Source organism: Podarcis liolepis, assembly GCF_965112155.1.
Source record: "Podarcis liolepis genome assembly, chromosome: 5".
Lineage (NCBI taxonomy): Eukaryota > Metazoa > Chordata > Lepidosauria > Squamata > Lacertidae > Podarcis > Podarcis liolepis.
The window spans coordinates 20,122,173-20,143,542 of NC_139556.1; the positions used below are offsets into that span (position 1 = coordinate 20,122,173).

The 21,370-nt window shown below is 43.3% G+C and overlaps 1 protein-coding gene across 1 annotated transcript in view; it reads left to right on the top strand.

Annotated features, from left to right (window-relative positions):
- Positions 1-21,370, top strand: part of LRMDA (leucine rich melanocyte differentiation associated) — a 724,603-nt gene that overhangs the window by 382,890 nt on the left and 320,343 nt on the right. The window contains 1 exon segment of the mRNA XM_083502973.1: positions 21,097-21,229. Coding sequence (XP_083359099.1) covers positions 21,097-21,229 — 133 coding nt within the window.

Genomic DNA, 21,370 nt, shown 5'->3' on the forward strand with positions numbered 1-21,370 from the left:
ATACTGAAAATCCCATGACAGACACCAGCAACTGGAGGCCCTTGGGACAGATGTTGCCCCCTGGGCTGGCACCCGCCACTCCATGTAACCAGCCTAGAAGCAATATGTAGGAGCAGCATTTGTGATAATAGGAACTGGTAGCAGGTCTTTTTGGCAGACTTGGTCCACCTTCTGGAAGTTTTCCAGCTGGTAATAATAGCCTTTAATTTGGGTCATGTGATGGCAATTTTGTTGTCATCCTTCTATCTTTGGAGACGATGGAAGAGTGAGCCTTTGGGGAGTAAAGGCAAACTATTGGATATTACAGCGCCTGCTGTGGCTGTAGAAACTGTTGCAGGAGAGACATGTTTTTAGCAAGTGGCGCAGATGAGGGCCTCCAGTTTTGCTGCTACAGGTACACCATGACCCAATATGTATCACCACAGTCTTTCTCCACTATCTCTCCTTGGAAAGGGGGTGGAAGATTTAATGTGAGGTTAAGCAACTCCAAGGACGTGGGTGGCGCTGTGGTCTAAACCACTGAGCCTCTTGGGCTTGCTGATCAGAAGGTTGGTGGTCTGAACCCCTGCGATGAGGTGAGCTCCCATTGCTCGGGCCCAGCTCCTGCCAACCTAGCAGTTTGAAAGCATGCCAAAAAGTGCAAGTAGATAAATAGGTACCGCTCCTGCGGGAAGGTAAACGGCATTTCTGTGCACTGCTCTGGTTTCGCCAGAAGCAGCTTAGTGATGCTGGCCACATGACCCAGAAAAACTCTCTGTGGACAAACACCAGCTCCCTTGACCTGTAAAACGAGATGAGCACTGCAACCCCAGAGTCATCTGCGACTGGACTTACCTCTCAGGGGTCCTTTACCTTTACCTTTTAAGCAAACTCCAGAACTGGGATGGGGAGCCTGTGGCCCTCGAGACGCTGTTGGACTACAATTCCCATCAGCCATCACCCGTGGCCCATGGTCAGGGATGATGGAAGCTGCAGCCATGCAATAATTGGTTCCCTGTTCCTGTTCTACAACCAGAGGGCAATTATTGTGAATCTCAGATGGTTCAAGATGCAGTCTTCCTGCAGGCCAACATCTGGCTACGGTAGTAGCTGAAATCTGACTTTGGAAATCTTTAGTTTAAAGATGTTATTCTTGGTTTGGCTTTAGAAGCATTTCCATCCCTTCAGTTTAGAACATTGTATTCTCTATGCCCTTCGGTTATGCACACAACACCCATTAGTGCTGGCAGGCGCTCTGTGCTTGTGTTGTGAAAGCAGAATAGACCCCTGTGTCGTAATGATATGTTAGATCGCCTCTCATAGCTGTGTGTGAGATTCCTGATCTATTGTGCCAAAGAAACTACATGAGTGAGAGTTGCTGTCAAATTCAGAAGAAAGTGAGAACTTTAAGTCCTCTTATTTGAAAAACACTTTTGCTGCAAGAGGTGTAATTTATTATTATCACTGTAGGCAGAAGGTTCATAAGAAACATGAGCCACACAGCGCCCATATTGACTGAGTGTTCAGTTAAAAACCTTAAGATCAAAACATAAGCTTCTCTCAGTGTAAACTGCTGTTTGATTTTTGGTGTGTGTGTGTGTGTGTGTAATCACCTATAAAACCTAGTGTTTTGTTCCCAGTAATATTTAGTTATAATCAATATACTTTTCCCATAGTGTGTGCTGCTGATTTTATAAACCTTTGCAAAGAAGCCTTTCATCATCAGTAAACTTACCTCAAGGATACATTTTTAACTTGATTTAAAAAAGGAAAAGAAGCATTAACAGCCATTTTTTATTTCTAAAAAAAAAATTTGTTTGTACTCTGCCTAACAGACACCTGGAGAGAGAAATGAAAACAAACCAGTTCCATTATTTATTCTGCAAGTTGTCAGTTTGATTAGTCGCCTCTCTCCCTTCTAAGAGAACAGTGGATCATTAAATGATGTCCATGCTTAAATGCAGGAACCCTGCCTTGTGCCTGTTAATGCATAATTGGACTGTCTTTTAATACATGCGGAGGCACTTGTTTCTGAATATAAACCCTGCACCTCAACAGGTCAGGGAGATAGTGAAAACCTGTTTGTTGTCTGGCTTTGTCTTGGCAAATAATGGAGTCACTAATCTACTTGATCTCTCTGAGTCAGATAAAGAAGAAAGTGAGCGATGCATACATTTCAAAGATGGAAGGCACTTGTAAAAGCAATTTCTTTGGAGGGGGGAAAAAACCTAGAGCTAAGGCTGTTGGAAACCTTTTAATTAGTACTAATTACCTCAGCAGAAAAACGTTGGAGGCTTGAAAGGATTTGTGTCAGCAAGTGAAAGATCAAAGATTGTGGCGCTTGCATTTTAATCTGTTGGCTATAAAAACGAATAAGGGGGTGGTAATGGGGCCCAAGAGAATGACAACCCAGGTGGTTGAAGGCCTTAATCCCTTCTTTACTGCTAAAGCCTGAGGCCTAGTTCCAATTACATAATAAGATGATTTAATTTTTGCTTTAATTTTTACCAAATAATAAAAATATCCTGCTCCTTTACCTTTTGGTAAGGACAAGACATTGTTTCACTAGACGCACTAGTTTGTCTTCTGATATTTTCAGTTGATACCCATGTGGTTGATAATTTTTCTGTTGACATTTACTCCTTGTAAGATATGAACCTTTGAACAGGTACGTGAAAGGAACATGGGACACCAGAGAACCTGTAGATTCCTATCAGTAAGTTACCATCACATAGGGGCTGGCGCACAGATAATAATGCTTCCATTCCAATTGCATAACCACATCGGAACACGTTACTTCCCTACGCCACCTTGGGAACTTGAATTCCAGAGCCTAAACATAGCAAATTGTTGCACTACTAGTAACAGTAACCATGGTTATATCTCATCAGGTTCCCACTTAAAACAAGATGCAAACCTTGGTCTCAGGTTCTGGGTTAAGCAGGAACCAAGGTTAGCTTGAATCCTGGCTAATGCTGATGTAACAATTGCACACATCCACCCACATGGTTGCTGAATGTCCATTTTTTGAAAATACATTCTTAATAATATACTGCCCCACCTTTTTAAAAAAAATGTAATACAGTGGTACCTCGGGTTACATACGCTTCAGGTTACAGACTCCACTAACCCAGAAATAGTACCTCAGGTTAAGAACTTTGCTTCAGGATGAGAACATAAATCGTGTTGCGGCAGCGGGAGGCCCCATTAGCTGAAGTGGTGCTTCAGGTTAAGAACAGTTTCAGGTTAAGAGCGGACCTCCGGAACGAATTAAGTACTTAACCTGAGGTACCACTTTATTGCATTGCTATAAAGCCAGCTTCATAAACATTGGTGCTATATTGGGGCTAAATGTATAGGTAAAGGGACCCCTGACTGTCCAGTTGAGGATGACTCTGTGGTTGCGGCGCTCATCTCGCTTTACTGGCCGAGGGAGCCGGCATACAGCTTCCAGGGCATGTGGCCAGTATGACTAAGCCTCTTCTGGCGAACCAGAGCAGCGCATGGAAACGCCGTTTACCTTCCCACCGGAGTGGTACCTATTTATCTACTTGCACTTTGCCGTGCTTTTGAACTGCTAGGTTGGCAGGAGCAGGGACCGAGCAACGGGAGCTCACCCCGTCGCGGGGATTCGAACCACCGCCCTTCTGATCGGCAAGCCCTAGGCTCTGTGGTTTACACCACAGTTCCACCTGCTACAATCCCCTAATAGTGTCCCTCAAGGCAGGAACAAATTTGCTAAACAACTGTTTTCATGTTAGCATACACAAAAACGTTGTTCTCGTGGGTATGACCTGCATCCTTTCTGATGCATACCCTCCCAGCTCCCCTCCCCACTTTGGTTCAGTCACCCCATCTTGTCTGCAATTGCAGTTTCCCCAAGAAATTCTGGAATCTTTTGTCATAATGTACAGTTGCTTAAAAATGTTGGGTTGGCTGCTCTGTTTATTCCCAGGCTCGGGCATGAGGCCCTTAGCCCAACCCTGCTCCCAAAGTCTTTCACATGTGCCAGCTCATCCTTCCATTGCTGAGCAGGAGGGCCTCTTGTTGTTTAGTTGTTTAGTCGTGTCCGACTCTTCGTGACCCCTTGGACCAGAGCACACCAGGCACTTCTGTCTTCCACTGCCTCCCGCAGTTTGGTCAAACTCATGCTGGTAGCTTCGAGAACACTGTCCAACCATCTCGTCCTCTGTCGTTCCCTTCTCCTTGTGCCCTCAATCTTTCCCAACATCAGGGTCTTTTCCAGGGAGTCTTCTCTTCTCATGAGGTGGCCAAAGTATTGGAGTCTCAGCTTCAGGACCTGTCCTTCCAGTGAGCACTCAGGGCTGATTTTTCCTTAAGAATGGATAGGTTTGATCTTATTGCAGTCCATGGGACTCTCAATAGTCTCCTCCAGCACCATAATTCAAAAGCATCAATTCTTCGGCGACCAGCCTTCTTTATGGTCCAGCTCTCACTTCCATACATTACTACTGGGAAAACCATAGCTTTAACTACACGGACCTTTGTTGGCAAGGTGATGTCTCTGCTTTTTAAGATGTTGTCTAGGTTTGTCATTGCTTTTCTCCCAAGAAGCAGACATCTTTTAATTTCGTGGCTGCTGTCACCATCTGCAGTGATCATGGAGCCCAAGATAGTAAAATCTCTCACTGCCTCCATTTCTTCCCCTTCTATTTCCCAGGGGGGTGATGGGACCAGTGGCCATGATCTTTGTAGGGGGCTTCTAAGTGTTCTGATTGGGTTGGCATGTGTTGCCATTCCCTGTTCAGATCTTATAATCTATCCATTATTAGCTCCCTGTGACACATCTGGCCTTTCTGATGTGTGGCCTTTCTGGGTTCACAGTGGCTCCTGCTGCTGCACCTGTGCTAGAAAGCCCTTCAGCAAATCCCTCACTTCCAAGCATCTGCCTTCTTGAACCTACGTGCAACTGAATGAGACCCTACCAAGGAAAGTTACTCTTTAACTGATAAAGCTGCAGTGTCTTCAGTGGGATTTGCCACTGAATGTCAACGCTTGCAGCCTTGCGTAATATATGCTAACAAAATTTAAGCTCTATAAATTCTGCAGGTGTCATATTTATCATCATCTTCCTCCTCCTCTTCAGTCCTATTATCAGTCTGTATATCTGTAACCTACAGAGCTGTTCAGTCTTTTAACCACCTTTCCCAGCAAAAGGTCATCCACTTAAGAGTAAAGGCATCTATAAAGAAAAGGGGGGGGGGATAGCAATAGTCTTTGAAAGTCAAAGCAAGGTGTTGTAAGATGTGAGGGGGTGGGGGCAGGAGAGGGTGGAGAGATGAAAGGGAAAGGGAGCTGCTTTTTAAGAAATGTCAAGAGACATGCAACAAATGGGAGAGCGAAAGGTTGGCATGCTTGATTTGGAATGCCACAAAGTTTTTTTTTAGTTTTTTTAAATACGTTTGGCAAGTGGCTATGATGAGGAGCCATATGCAAATTCTTAAAGAGTCAGATCCTAGCTTATGCACACAGTAGAACAAATGATTTTTATTGATCTGAGTCAATGATGCATATAGGCCCTTTGAGCTGAAATCTTCAGAGGGGCCAATTCACAGACCACTTACATTCCATGGTAAGCAGCCATTAAATTAGCTCTGCAACTTTAAAATGAAATTGGGAAAAGTCAGTGGAGAATGGAAAACTGTGGCAGAATTATATGCATAGTTATGTTTTCCACTCTCTTTCATATTGTTTGCATCCCCCCCCAAAAAAAATATGTAACACTATGTTTCAGTTAGGAACAGGCTTACATGTTGGCATAGCGGGGTTATGTTATACAAAGAATGTGGCTTGTTTGTGGTGATTTTGAGCCACCTTCTGGCTTATTAGTCCTCAAAGAGGAAATGGGGGGAGCTGATGTGGTCTTTTACTCTTTTCCTTCAGAATCCAGAGCCACAGACTGCAGACATTTTTTGCTGGGACATCCCCTCTTCACTAACCAGCTCCGCAGACTTCCTTCATACCCACCCTTTTTAAAAAATCTGGAGGTGACTTAAGCTCTTCTTGCTCCTAGATCAGGCATGTCCAAAGTCTGTTTCAGGGGCCTAATCCGGCCCACTGGTCTGTTCAATCCGGCCCCTGTGCCAGTTTATTTCCTGGGATAAAATCCCCCCTAAAAAACCCCTCAACAACTTCAATCCTAAAAAAAGGTTAACAACTTTGGTCGGCCCTCACAGCCCTTCACTTCATCAAATCTGGCCCTCTTTGAAAAAAGTTTGGACACCACTATCCTAGAATGATTCTCCTCCTCTGTTGGGAACTCTGGGGTGAACATTGGTCTCTTCATTTGTTAATATTTTGCTCAGTAACACCTTTCCCCCGCCCACCAAATGTTTTTTGTAACTAATACAAAATGTAACTATTAATGTATTGCTGTAGATCACAACCAATCAGGAAATGGAAAGATTCAGAAATGATTAATTTGAAAAGGAGTTGGAAATAATTTTGGAAGCCATCTTATTCCTATTGGATGGCAGTGCTTCTGTTTAGCTACAGGTATGGTCAATCAGTAGACTATAACTTGGTCAGCTAGTATTTGGGAATAAGCATTTCACTGACCTTTATGTTTTAATAAACATAAACTGCAGAGGAGTGCAGCCACTCTTGTGTTGATATAATTATTCATACTTGCTTTAGGAAGTGTGAAGTCTGAGTAGATCATATGTGTTAAAAGCGCATTGCTATGATAAAGCTCATTTCAGTGCTTTATTAGATCAAGTTAAATACGTATTAAAAAATTGCAAGGGCATATCAAACGGAGTATATTGTTTTAGCTTTTTTCTAGACAGATGAATACAGTGGCCATTAAGTTTTAATTATCTCTTATCTGCTGCTACCATGGCAATAAACATTACAAAAACTGTATAGCAAGATGTGATATCATTCATTATTTGCCAAGGATAGTGTTGATTAGCAAGTCCACAAGGACTGAAGCACATATATTTCTTAATCCCCCCCCAATCATCTTAATATAATTTCCGTATTGTTTTAATACTGTTATGTTTTATTTTATGAACTTAGCAAGTTTAAAAAAGTCTTCCTATGCAGAAGTATAAGAGTTTCAGTGTTCTCTTTATATTGTTTTTTTAAAGAAAAAGCTAATGTTTATTTCCATGAATTTGGAAATGTTCATTAATATATATATATATGGTGACTTGCACTTGAATTCATTTGACCGGCCTATATTTAGGAAGAATTGGGTTGAGACCCTTGCGAGACAGTGTGGCCTTCAGAGAGGCACATATGCACTGCAGCTAGGTAGCTTCTGTGTCTGGTAACAAAGAATGAGGAGGTCAAAACCATCTCAGCGGGCCTAAGTCAGGTCAGTCTGAGGCAATGGTTGGAAGTAAAACTTGGTGCTGCTGACGAAGGGGGAAGTTGTGGCGGCAAGGGGGAGTCCTGTTCAAAAAGTCAGCTTTGTCAAAAGCTTCAGTCACTTTCTTACCTACAGGCAACCTCTGCTGATCCCAAGTCATTAATCGAACTGGAGAGCCGTCTTGACCCTGGCTCCTTTCCTTTGAAGTGTGATGTCCTCTGCTGCATGAGGAAATAATTTGCTGCCTGATTCAATGAGCCATCAGTAGAGCCAGCAGACCCAATGACATGTGAGAATATTAACCTCCTACCTTGAAGAGCTGTGAATCTTGAGAGGCAGTCTATAATTCACCCAGCACTCCTGAGCCTTACCTCTCCTTCTTTGTCTCTCTCCCCTCTCCTTGCTTTCTCACTCTCAAACACGCACAAACGCACACACATAAGGAGGAGCAGGGCTTTGCAATCAGGGTTCTTTTAAATTTTCTTCAACAGAGGGAGCCTTCCCTGGTTTTCCAAGCAGTGAGTTAATTTCCTTTGGTGGTTATGCACAAAATTTATGCTGAAAAGCAGAATAGGAATGGACCACACATCTTATTTGATTCGTTAAAGGATGTGTGTGTGTGTGTGTGTGTGTGTGTGTGTGTGTGTGTAAGCTTTTAAACAACACAGACATTATTCACCTAACATTGTGCTTGGAAGAAATATCCAAGGAATTTGGAGGGAAGCATAAAGAGATAGATATAGACACAGACATAGATATAGATATAGATGAGAAACTTGTGAAATCTTTCCAAGTGGGGGATTCGAGGCTCCAAGGAGAACATTGTAGGTTTGTTGTTTTAGAGTATTTCCAAACTGCTTCTACAGTACTCATAACATTGTTGAAAAACCAAACAAAACCTTATGATTTAAATTAAGAGTTGTAAAATGTCACAATGAGACTATAGCATTAAGTAGGATCAGGTTGTAGAATGGACTGCACCATCACAAGCTGCAAATGCAAATGGATAAAACTTGGTTACATTTGGAAAAAACTAGATTACAATCACATATAAAAGATGGGCTTTAAGGAGGTAATTGGAGGAAGTATGAGTGGTAAAGGCAAGGAGTTATGGAAAGGAGGGGCAAATGATTTGGAGACAAAAGATGTTGTCAAGAAGGAAGTAGACAGCCAAGAAAGGCTGGTTGAAGATGATCAAAGGAGTGCCAGGTTACAGGCAGCATGGGGCTGAATTACTCATTTAAACCAAATGGCTGAATCTTCAGTTGCAGGTTTCTAATAATCTCTGCTGCAGTATTGATCAAATGCACACAATGTCAACAAATATATCAAGAAATAGCAGTAGAAATTTAACATCCAATCCTTCCCTGCTTTGTTCATCTGGGATGGGTGCTGAAGTAACATTGTGGGCAGCAAGAAGTGGGGAGGGGAGGCAGAATAGGACCAATAGCTGGCTTTACCAGCCTTGTGTATCCTGTGTCAGTGAGAAGTAGATTCCAGTGGGCTATAGAAGTCGAGGAGCCCACCTCCTCAGTTGAAGGCAGCTCAGCACTCACTCTCCCTTAGGAACAATGTTTTCCCTTTAACCCACTGTAGAGTAGATGTGTTTTGTTTTGTTTTGTTTTTGTTGGCCTGTTCTGCAGTGTTCCTAGAGTGTTCCTAGTACCACACAGATGTGATGAATGTATTAGTCATTAGGGAGGATTTTCTTTTTGGTTGGAGGGTAAAGAGGGCTTCCCTCAACCTGCCTTTTGGAACTGTTTGGGTTGGAGGGTATGGGAACAGGGGCGAGAAGCCCCTTTGATAGTAATAATAATAATAATAATAATAATAATAATAATAATAATAATAATAATAATAATAATTTACATTGGGAGTTAGCGCTGGCCCATTGCACACTGTTTTATAAATAGCATATAGCTAGATCAGCTCAGTTCTGTCTCCTTGTGCCCTCCTACTCTGGGTACAAGAGAACACACACAAATTCCTGTTTTAAAGCTGCCCGGCCACTTTTTTAAGCCAAATACCTTCTGTGCAGCCATACGTAGTGTATATCAGCACAGTGAGACAATAATATGGAGTGTAAAGCCATAAACATAGCTCCTGACCTCCTCCTCTCTCATAAACACAACATGAGTCATGTCCTGTTGCCCCAGAAATCAACATCCCCACATGTTCTTACTAGGGACAACCTCTGTATTAATGAACTTTTATCTTTCATTCTTTCAAATAATAGTGAAGATATTGTACGCTTTTCAACAAAAACTTGTCGCAGGACACATTAAAAAGAAAATTAAAAGTATAAATTAGCCAATAAATATAGCAGTAGAAATTATATATTTAATCCAGGGTCTTTTAAGATAACTGAGGATCAAACACTTGCCTGAACAGAGTTTTTATCTGCCATTCTTCACATGCCAAGAAGACAGTCCTCCAGGTGATCTGGCTACCAGAACATTTCCTTTCCACTGGCTATCCAAAAACAGCTCTCTGGTGGCAGTTCCTACACTGCCATGATACTGCAAGAAGCCTTGGGCACAATGTAGGAGACCTCCCCTTAGAACTCCTTCCAATGTTAGCATCAGTCCTCAGGAAGATGTGTTAATGCTGGTGAGTGCTGGAAGATCTATGGCATGGGAATAATAATAATAATAATAATAATAATAATAATAATAATAATAATAATTTATTTATACCCCGCCCATCTGGCTGGGTTTCCCCAGCCACTCTGGGCGGCTTCCAACTGAATATAAAAAACAATACAGCATCAGACATTAAAAACTTCCCTAAACAGGGCTGCCTTCAGTTGTCTTTTAAAAGTAAAATAGTTGTTTATTGCCTTGACATCTGCTGGGAGAGCATTCCACAGGGCAGGCGCCACTACCGAGAAGGCCCTCTGCCTGGTTCCCTGTAACCTTACTTCTCGCAATGAGGGAACCGCCAAAAGGCCCTCGGCGCTGGATCTCGGTGTCTGGGCTGACCGATTGGGGTGGAGACGCTCCTTCAGATATACTGGACCGAGGCCGTTTAGGGCTTTAAAGGTCAGCACCAACACTTTGAATTGTGCTTGGAAACGTAGGCAAACTAAGGCCCGGGGGCCAGATCCTGCCCAGTCGCCTTCTAAATCCAGCCCACGGACGATCCGGGAATCAGCGTGTTTTTACTTGAGTAGAATATGTCCTTTTATTTAAAATTCATCTCTGGGTTATTTGTGGGGCCTGCCTGGTGTTTTTACATGAGTAGAACGTGTGCTTCTATTTAAAATGCATCTCTGGGTTATTTGTGGGGCATAGAAATTTGTTCACCCCCCCCCCAAAAAAAAATAGTCTGACAAGGTCTGAGGGACAGTGGACCGGCCCCCTGCTGAAAAAGTTTGCTGAACCTGATCTATGGCATGGGCTCCTGTGTCATGGCCCAGGCTTCTCTATGTTACCCTGCTGGCACTGCAACTAGTGCTTTAAAGGCTCCCTCATTACCCAGAGCCAGACTGAAGATGCTTCGTGTGCCACACACTAGGAGCCAGAGCTCAGCTCACCCAGATGAACTCTGTAGGATTCTAGCCAGAGACTTGAGAAGAAAATGTAACTTTAAATGGGAGGATTGTTCCTGGCTGAGGATAGTAAAATACCTTGCTACTTTGAAGTGACTGATTCCCCCACCCCATGGAAGTCATCCAGCTTAGGAGAATTTATGTGAAACTTTGAAATACTTCAGCTTGAAATCCAAGGGCAGCAAAATGAAATATCCTTTCCTTGAAACATTTCCATATCATTCCAGAATGCGGGCGGCTCTCTAAGGCGTATGTGGGTCAAGGGATAGCATGAGTCTTAATTGCAATGTATTTTACTCTAATAAGGTTGCCTTCAAGTTGTGAAATCATCAGCTGTGAACAATGAGAAAGCGATTCAAATGCAACTACTTTTACTCTTTTCCCACCATGCGTGAGTCCATCTGTTATCCGTTTGCACCTCTGGTAGCCGGTCACAAAGGCTGGTTTTCTGCTGGCCTCTCTCCACTTCATCTTTTTTATTAAGTTTATTAAAACTAGTCAGATTATACTTTTCTTATGGTGGAGGCTCTACTTGGTCCATTCATTATAGTTTCTTATCTTGGCAGGCAATCTCAATTGAAAGGCAGCTAGTCCATTATGCACATATGAAGCCCATCACTCCTCCAGCGATGGCCAATTCATCAAACATTTATCTTTTGCCCTCTGAGCAGTGCGTCAATTTGCTTGTCACTCCCCAGCCTTGGTTGTTGTGGAAGATGGGAGAAAAATTACTTTCTCTCCCCCCTCCCCCCGCCACCATCCGTTTCTCACTACGCTAGAAGAGTATGCTATATACTGCCTAGCTCGTTCCATTCTTCTAGTTTTCTTTTCAAAGGGGTGGGGACTATTTACACTCTAATGCTCAAATTATAATTCAGAATGTTGCTGTTAAAGGTATAAGCACTACTATGCTGTTAACACCACTCTTGGTTTGAATGTAGTTGAACCATCACGCAGGTTCGCTGCATCCCCAAATGTAACTGCTAACACAGGGGTCGACAATCTAAGGCCCATGGGCCACAAGCTGCCCACGGGGGTCGTTTAACCGGCCCACAAGCCGCCCGCTCAGCGAGTCCCCGCCACGCTGTACTAAACCAGCGTGGCACGGGGACTCGGTTCTCCGGTGCCAGAAATTGGGACTGCGCATGCGCTGGAAATCATGTCTGCACAGACGCAGACACTGAAAATTGTGGGTGCACTTGCTCATGTGTGGGTGATCTGGCCCACGGAGGGATCTGTGCTGGAGTGAACCGGCCCAGGTGAGGTAAACCTTGCCGACCCCTGAACATACAAAGGAGAGATAGTTTGACCCCACTTTTGAACTCAGAGTCCTCACATTGTTCTTCTTTTGGCTTATAATGGACCAGTGGAACCAGACACCTTCATCTGCACCACCTGTAATGAAACATGCCTCTCTCCTATTGGTCTCTACAGCCACACCAGGCACTATAACTTTCCAATGGTTTGACTTCACACCCCCCCCCACCCATGGTGCACTCTTCCATTGTCTCTTGAGACAAATAGATGCCAGCAAATGATAATATTATTTTTACCTTACCCTTCCTCTGATAACATCTAGGTGGTGCATCTAAATCCCTATCCATGTGACTTGTGACAAGGGTCCACATAGTGGGGCTGTCTCCAGCGTCATGTGGCTTCCCTGCCCACCTGACATCTATGCATTTCTTCTCTCAGTTTGAACCATCGTGCAGATTTAGCACATCCCTAGGTTTTACTGCTAGCACCTGAAAATCCAAAAGAGAGAGCCCCTTACGCGTTTGGGAGGAAGGATGGGATAAATTTGATTAATGGTGGTGATGGTGACAATAATAATAGTAATACCTGTGCAAGTAGACTTTGTTCCAGCTTCTATGGATGGCAGCCTACATGCATAGAGTGTGCATATGCTGCTCCTGTCCAGATGTGGAACTACATGGTATTGAGTGCAGGACCAGCTGCTATGACAACAGATATCACCTGGACACCCAGGAGGAAAAACTGGGTCTTGGATCACAACTAGACATATGACCTTTTTTTTTGTAAGGAAAGAGTAAATCCTCATCCATAATTAAGAGCTTGAAGATCTTATAAGTTTATATTCCTTTACGTACCATATTTTTCCATCCATAAGATGCCCCTATGTATAAGGCCCCTGCAAATTAAGAAAACACCCCTCAGCACTATCCATGTATAAGACGAGCCCCAATTTTAAACCTAATTTTTTTGGTGGGGAAAAACCCCTAGTCTTATACATGGAAAAATACGGTAGTCTAGAAATTGAAATACTCATATTGCCATGCATTACAGCTGAATGCTAGAATAAATCTTCCTAGTCTGTTTGGAAATTATAATCTAGGCATTTTCTGATGAGTTTGTTGGCAAAGAAAAAATGGCTGATGCTGACCAGTAAAGCCCAAACAAGTAAGGAAGCAGTCACACTTTGGCTGAATCCGTGGTGCGTATAGCAGGGCATAATTCAGGCATATACAAACTATTCCTAAATTCTGAGTTAAGTACTTTTGGAGTCCCTAAAGCAATCCTCTATCAAAGATCTAGAGGAAGCTGACTGAAATTTGGTTTTAAATCAACATGGCTGGATACCAGAATAACATGGTAGCTTATTCCCACTTCTGGTGGGAGTGTCAGAGGATATAGGAGTACTGGGCACAAGAAATTTGCCTTATTACAAAGCAAATAATTATGTCCCTCCATGACCTCTGCTGAATTTGTTTATTGATCAGGATGTAGAATTGGTAAGGCTTTTACTTTTAGTAAGGAATCGGTCACCCGTTTACATTTATCAGCTGAAACAATCACAGCCAGGGTACTGGAAAGATTCTGATGTGAATCTAGAAACCTGCTGCCAAAAATTGTGGACAACACTGGTAGAAAAATGTGCCCCAAAAATATTGAGAGACCAACATACATGATGCTCTTTGGGTGGTGTGTGGTGGGACTTGTGATTACATTAATATGAGGTAGTGTGGCAGCTTTGTTGCTTATGTGTGGCTATGGATCCAATGATACAGGACTAGATTGTGATTCTGCTTTGGTCCTCACCTTGCTAAAAGTTCAGCAAAAGAGAACATTGGAAAGAGAGAAAGTGTTGTAAGTGAAATAATGTCCCCTGCTGATGAATTGGTTTGATTGCATTCACCTTATGAAATTTTGGGCACCATGTCCATTAGATGATGATAAATGTTGTGCTGTTTGTGTGAAAATTATTTCATGCAATCATTCTGATGAGTGTGTGTGTTTATTTTCCTGTCACGAAATCTAGTCATGTGAACTTGCTCAGACTGGTAAGATGGCAGAGCGTAGTTTTGGAAACTGTTTTGATAACCCAGTTGATAAGTGGTATAGACATCCAATCTTGCAGTCATGCATTTGTCTGAATGCTTTTTTAAAGAACACTTTAAAAATTAGAAGTGTGGACAATATTTCATTGTGTAACAGCACCATCTTTAATTTCTGGTAAGAGCTATTTGTTGTCAATAAAGAGCAAGTCGATTTCAAGGCATGTCCCATCTCCAGTTTATCTGTAGTTAGCAGGAGGAAATGTGTGTGTGTAAGGGGGGAATGTCATTTGAAATGAGTGAGATATATTAAGGGGAGCATAATGTGTTCTGTTTCCAATCAACACACAAGTGTATATTAGTTGCATAATGAGGAAGTCTATACAAATCTCTTGGTTTGTGTTCCTTCATTGTTGAAACAATACTGCTGCTGTTTCCTTTTTCTTTCTTTCTTATTTAATGCATAGTTCAAGATTACCAATAGGCAAAAACTGTTGTTTTTTAAATTTCATTGTAACTAAATTCTTTCCAAATGTTCTTCATCAGACCAGATGACTGGCATACAGAAAAGCTAGTAGACAGCAGTTAGTTACCCTGAATATTCAAAGCAAAAATTGCCACTGAAAATACCCCTTTGTGCTGAAAAATGAAACCCTTTTCCTCCAAATTATGCACGAATTATAGGATGCAGATAAACTGGGGAAAGCACTACAGATTTAATCGAAGGGCTTAAATGGGGGGAAATGTTCCCAGAGAACTTTGTGTTCCAAAGGCTTATTTTACTGTCTTGCATACATAGCTTCTAAGTCATCAGGAGGGAGGGAGTTCGTTTGCCTGCTCAGCACACTGTTTTTGTAAGCTAATGAGGGCAAAGCGTGAGCCATAGGCAATGATGCTGTGATATTAGCTGTGACAGGGAGCTTGATCATAATTATCTTAACGAGGATAGGGTTAATTACAGTGGAAACTTAAAGTTCTTTCTGTTGGAATCAGGCAGAGCTGAATGCGTTGTGATGTTTTGTCATTTTGATGTGACTTTGGAAATTGCATTGGAAATCTCTTGGCAACGATTGCTCTCCTCCAGGAGTGGGAGTGTGAGGCCTGCAATGAGGTAACCGAGGTGGTACCTGTAGGTGAGATAATGGGCAGCTTTCATGTCATTAGAGCAGGGACAGATCAACCTGCAATGCACTTGAGTGATGCTTATTAGCCTTCTAAACCAACTAGGGAGGACGGCTACCTGCCACTACCCCTTAAGCCCTTGGTGGTGTTCATGGTACTGAGCCTGTGCCTTGTTGCTTTTAATTCACAAAGACAGATAGAAGGTTCTTTGCTACAAACTAAGAGAGCTTACAGGCTTTCCTCGCTGCTCTTTGAGTTTTGCAGAGTTTTAATAAAAGGGATATTCCAAGAGCAGAAGCAGCCTATTCCTAATATCTAGTAAAAACATTGATGCTAATCCCTTCTGCTTGAATAGCACTTCTCTGTTGAAGCTCCTAAAGTACTCTACAGACACAACTTTACAATCTGCTGGGTGCAGTGCTGTAGGCAGCTTAATCTCTGTTCAGTAACTGGGAAACTGAGGTCCATGGAAACTTTATGCATTGCCAAGGATCTCTCAGGACAGTCCTGAAAACTGGATGCTTCTGCCCTAGGAATGATAACGAGCCATTATTCACTTCTTCCTCGCACTCTACACCCACATATTGGAGGTCAGAACTGAGGATGGCAAAGACTGTTGTCCGATCAGAAGGTCGGAGGTTCGAATCCCCGCAACGGGGTGAGCTCCCATTGTTTGATCCCTGCTCCTGCCAACCTAGCAGTTTGAAAACATGTCAAAGTGCAAGTAAATAAATTCCTGCTTCAGCAGGAAGGTAAACGGCATTTCCGTGCGTTCCTCTGGTTCACCAGAAGCGGCTTAGTCATGCTGGCCACATTACCTGGAAGTGTCTGCGGACAAACGCCGGCTCCCACGGCCAGTAAAGCAAGATGAGCGCCGCAACCCAGGAGTTGTCTACGACTGGACTTAATGGTCAGGGTTCCCTTTACCTTTTACATATTACATGTGAGACGTGGGTGGCATGGTGGTCTAAACCACTGAGCCTTGGGCTTGCCGATCAAAAGGTTGGTGGTTCGAATCCCTGTGACGGGGTGAGCTCCCGTTGCTCGGTTCCAGCTCCTGCCAACCTAGCAGTTCGAAAGCATGCCAAAATGTGCAAGTAGATTAATATGTACCGCTCTGGTGGGAAGGTAAACAGCGTTTCTGTGTGCTGCTCTGCTGTTGGTGTTATGCTGCACCAGAAGCGGCCTAGTCATGCTGGCCACATGACCCAGAAAAACTGTGGAGCGGACAAACGCTGGCTCCCTCGGCCTGTAAAGCGAGATGAGCGCTGCAACCCCAGTGTCATTCGCAACTGGACTTAACTGTCAGGGGTCCCTTTACCTTTACTTTACATATTACATGTAACATGGGGCAAGGGCTGTAGCTCAGCAGCAGAGCATGTCTCACATGCGGAAGGTCCCAGGTTCAGTACAGTGGTACCTCGGGTTAAGTACTTAATTCGTTCCAGAGGTCCGTACTTAACCTGAAACTGTTCTTAACCTGAAGCACCACTTTATCTAATGGGGCCTCCTGCTGCTGCTGCGCTGCCGGAGCACGATTTCTGTTCTCATCCTGAAGCAAAGTTCTTAACCTGAAGCACTATTTCTGAGTTAGCGAAGTCTGTAACCTGAAGTGTATGTAACCTGAAACGTATGTAACCCGAGGTACCACTGTACTTGGCTTTTCCAGACAGGATTGGAAATGTCCCATGCCCGAAACTCTGGAGAACCACAACCAACGAGGATAGGCAATACTGAGCTATACGGACCACTAGTTTGGCTCAGTATAAGGTGCCTTCCTAAGCAGCTCAGATCTCTAAATATTTATGCTTGAACAGACAATTCGGGGCAGGGTGATTGGGATCAGAGAGGCATGAAGGTAGGTGAGAATGGAGCAGGGTTATTATTACACTCCTTATTCTCACTTGTAGCCTCTCCACCCCTGCCATGTGCTCTGAAAAATGGAGCTGATTAAATGGTGAAGGTGGGCAGTGCACAAAGGCTTTCTTGAAAACTGAATGAATGAACACTAAAAAAAAAGAGTGCTATGTTGGATATGGGCTGGACACCGTGTACACAATGCCCCTGCTGATGATGTGGTAAGGAAAATAAACAAACAAGACCTTGTGTAACTAGCGACAGATCCAAGTAACTGCTGGTATACATATTGTTGAAGGGGAGGGTAGCCATTGCTCCTTCACTCCAGCATGCCTTGCTGCATTCTGAGATCACTTTGCACCGGGGAAGGTGGAACCTAGTTAAGTCTGCATAGTGCGTTCTCTGTTCCATCTTGAGACTGTTAGGAAACTGCAGGCTGTGGCTTTTTCTCCTCTCCTACAACACCCTCTTGCAAACTCCAAAGTTTGCTTGCTACTCTCTGGCTTTGCATTGGCCCTAATAAAAGGTATGGCGCTTCTGTGTAGTGTGATTCCTTAAAACAAAAGGAACGAAACATTCCGTGTGAGAGTGACTAATGATATTACACGGCAAGAATGATCAAGCCCTAGCCAGGTGTGGAGGAGGGCTTTGCACACAATCTTCTCTGTTCCTGCCTGAAGCTTAGGCGGGCATTGTGCCCTAGCCTCTGTTTTGGAAAGAAAGGGGCTACCTCAATAGGCAACTCTCTATCTCTCTCGCTCCTTTGTCCCACTTCATGGCATGTCATTTTGTTTTATGCCTCCCCTCCAGCAGTTTTGGATGTGTGCTTTATTCTTCTTGCCAGTTGCCAACCATTTGCAGATTCTCATGATAAGGGTATTATATTTGCATAACACAACTCATGAACAATGTGCATTTCGAGGCTGACACAGACCAGAGCCCCAGCAATGCATACTCACAAAGGGCCTATTAGCGTCCCATAAGGCTCTGTGGTGTTGACAGGGTGGTGGCCTTTTTTGAACTCCCTTTGGCAAGCGGAAAGACTTTTTTTCTTTTTAAAGCAATAAACTGAAGATTGGACATAATCCACTACTAACTATTTATACGGAGAGAGCATTTAAATGGGCACTGCCAGTTAGGCTTTATTATGAACCTAAAGTTAACAATCATAACCACACAATCTGTTTATTGCTTCTTCTCCTGTGCGGCTTACAGAAGAGCGTGAGGTCAGGATCATTTAGAGGAGCAGTTTCTCCTGCCCCATGGACCATTTGGAAATTTCTGAGGGACTTAACATTTGGGGAAGGGGTTTTTTTGTTTTTGTTTAGGGGGGTGCCGTGACACTGGAGCACAAACAGATTCATTTCCCCCACAATCTGATATAGCAGCATTCGTTTACATTCATTCCATTGCTTTTTATTTCCTTTCAGAATGGATTGGCAGGGGCACCAGAAATTGCAGCTTAATGTATGTTCCAGCAAAACCAGTAGAAAGTACAGTGGTACCTCAGGTTACATACGCTTCAGGTTACATACGCTTTAGGTTACAGACTCTGCTAACCCAGAAATATTACCTCAGGTTAAGAACTTTGCTTCAGGATAAGAACAGAAATCTTGCAGTGGCGGCGCAGTGACAGCAGGGGGCCCCATTAGCTAAAGTGGTGCTTCAGGTTAAGAACAGTTTCAGGTTAAGAGCAGACCTCCAGAATGAATTAAGTTCTTAACCTGAGGAACCACTGTATAGCACCCAACTCCCTTTTCGTCCAAGCACGTTGCGCCCTCTTGCAATCTTTTTCAGTTTTTCGAGCAGGCTGGTATGGGCTCTGTGAGGGCCACTCCAGCTCCTTTCTCACTCAGCAGATGAGCTCTGTATTAAAAAATAAATAAAAGGCTGATAAATGTATTTGGAATGTGCCTACTGCATGCAGCAATCAGTGGAAACAGGTGCGCTTGCATTGTTTGGGCCGCCTGAAACAATGGCCAGGCTGTGCTCAGGTGAGGAGCAAATGGAGATGGGGGTCTGTGGCAAAAGGGAACAGCCCATGAAATACTACCACACATGTGACAAACACCCCCACCCCCCCAAATGCAGTAGTGAGCTTCCGTACCAGCAGTTCCTGCAGATATATAACAGGTTGTTCTTTATTATTATATTTTTCTACGCTAAAGGGAAATCTGAGTTAAATGGGGCAGAAGTATGGTGACGATGCAATGTGGGTGGTGCAAAAAATAAAATAAAAACATGTGCATGAATAGCTCCAATTCCACAATAAACTCGCATCTGAAAGCACCCTTTGTAATTCACATCAGTTTTGAACCTCCAGAGTAGAGTAAGGTTACCAGATGTCCCCGTTTCCTGGTGACAGTCCCCAAATTTACAAATCAGTCCCCATACAAAATCCATTGAAGTTGAAAACTGTCCCCGGATTCATTGAAAAAAAACCTGGTAACCTTAGAGTAGAGGACTGCTGAGAAGCATGGTGTTTCTCTGGTTATTTATAGTTAACACTGTGGTGTCCTTGAACCGTAGCATGAAGGTCACATGTTTTCTTTCCTACAAAGGACTTTTCATTCCATTCTTTTATTACAGGGCTATAAGTTTCAGAGAAGACAATTTCATCTAACCTACCCCTGCCAGGTTTAAATTTTTGAATTGGGTGGATAAATATTTGTTATTTCCCCCCACAGCATGCCTGTTATATGCCTGCAATAGAGCATATCTCATGCAGACCTTGAAGAAGGGTGTTAAAGAGGGAGGGAATAATTCCCTTTAGTATAAATGTCATTGGACAGTGAATAAATAGTGTAGACTTGCATCTCCCTTATTCATCACATTTTATAAAATAGTGAGGAGATAAAGTGATGATCCTCACCACTGGTAGGCATACTAGCTCAGCTGTCAAGTCATGCAACCTCAGCATATCTCTAGGTGTCTGGTAGGTGAATGAGCTGTGAATGTGTGTGTCTTTGTGTATGCTCCATATACCATGCCCATCTTAGGTGATTAATGTGAAGATTCCCCCACCCATTTCTGTAAGAACTTGCAAAGCTACGAAATTAAGAGTTAAAACTGAAACAGGGACCCAGCAAAGTGACAAAGCCAGACTTTTTAATTCCTTCCTCCTAGCTTTTCCTAATTGGCTGCCAAATTTCTACAAATGTCTATGTGTTTACAACCCGAAGAGCTGTGCTTCCATGCTGAAAAGATTTTGCTTGTTACTTTTAAATCTCAGTGTTTTGTGCGTGTCTGTGTGCTTTGTGGGCAGGCATTGCCGGGGGTGGGGGCTCATTGTAAAAAATAATAATTATTGCTGTATCTGGGTGATACAGGGCACTCCAGCATTTTATCTTTTGTGCTTGAAAAAACAACCACCACAACGAAAAACTCTAGACAGAGAAAATTCTGTGGTTAATAAAATAAAAATCACGAAAGGAAAAGGAAAAACTTCCCATCATATCCCCCCCCCCTGCAGTTTTATATATAGGGTAGCTGCTGAGAACAATTCTTGAAGTTGTATTTATTATTGTTAGTGGGGTATGATATTTCATGGCAGAAATGATGGATGACAACTTAAATTTGTGTCCAGGGAATGAAGGTGAACTGTGACAGAGTTATTTATCTTGGGAATGGAGGTTAGGGTCAGGCGAGGCTGGGTGCCTGAAGGCACAAGACATTGACAAATTCATCCTGCAGGCCTCATATCTGAAGCCTTTTGTTTTGGATCCTGGCTACTCACTAAGTGACCCCCATCCTTCATTCTGCCAGCCTGCGAAGAAGGATGTGTTGCTGTACCGACACTCCCCTTGCCACTAATTCTTGTCATTCAGTCTCCTGACAGGACTAAACCAAAACTCTTCCCGCTCCTTGAAAGGGAAGGTTAAAATATTTATTTCAGCTCATAATGGCCTCCCTGATTTACTGGAGTATCATTTTTCCTGTTGCCTTTGTCGTTGCAGGTCACTGGAAGGACTGGAGACATTTAGCGGCTTGGAAGAACTGATCTTGGACAACAATCTCCTCCGGAATGACCTCCGGTTGCCCAGGTTACCACACCTCCATACCCTGATGCTAAACAAGAACCAAATATCCTTCCCAAAGAGAGGGTGGGGAGGGGAGGGGAGAAAGGCCCTGCCAAATGTCGAATAATCCTTATGTGTCAGCCAAATTAAAGTATGTAAAATGTCGCTCGTTTGCAGACAAAGCATCCTCTCCCTTTCTCTTGTCACTCAG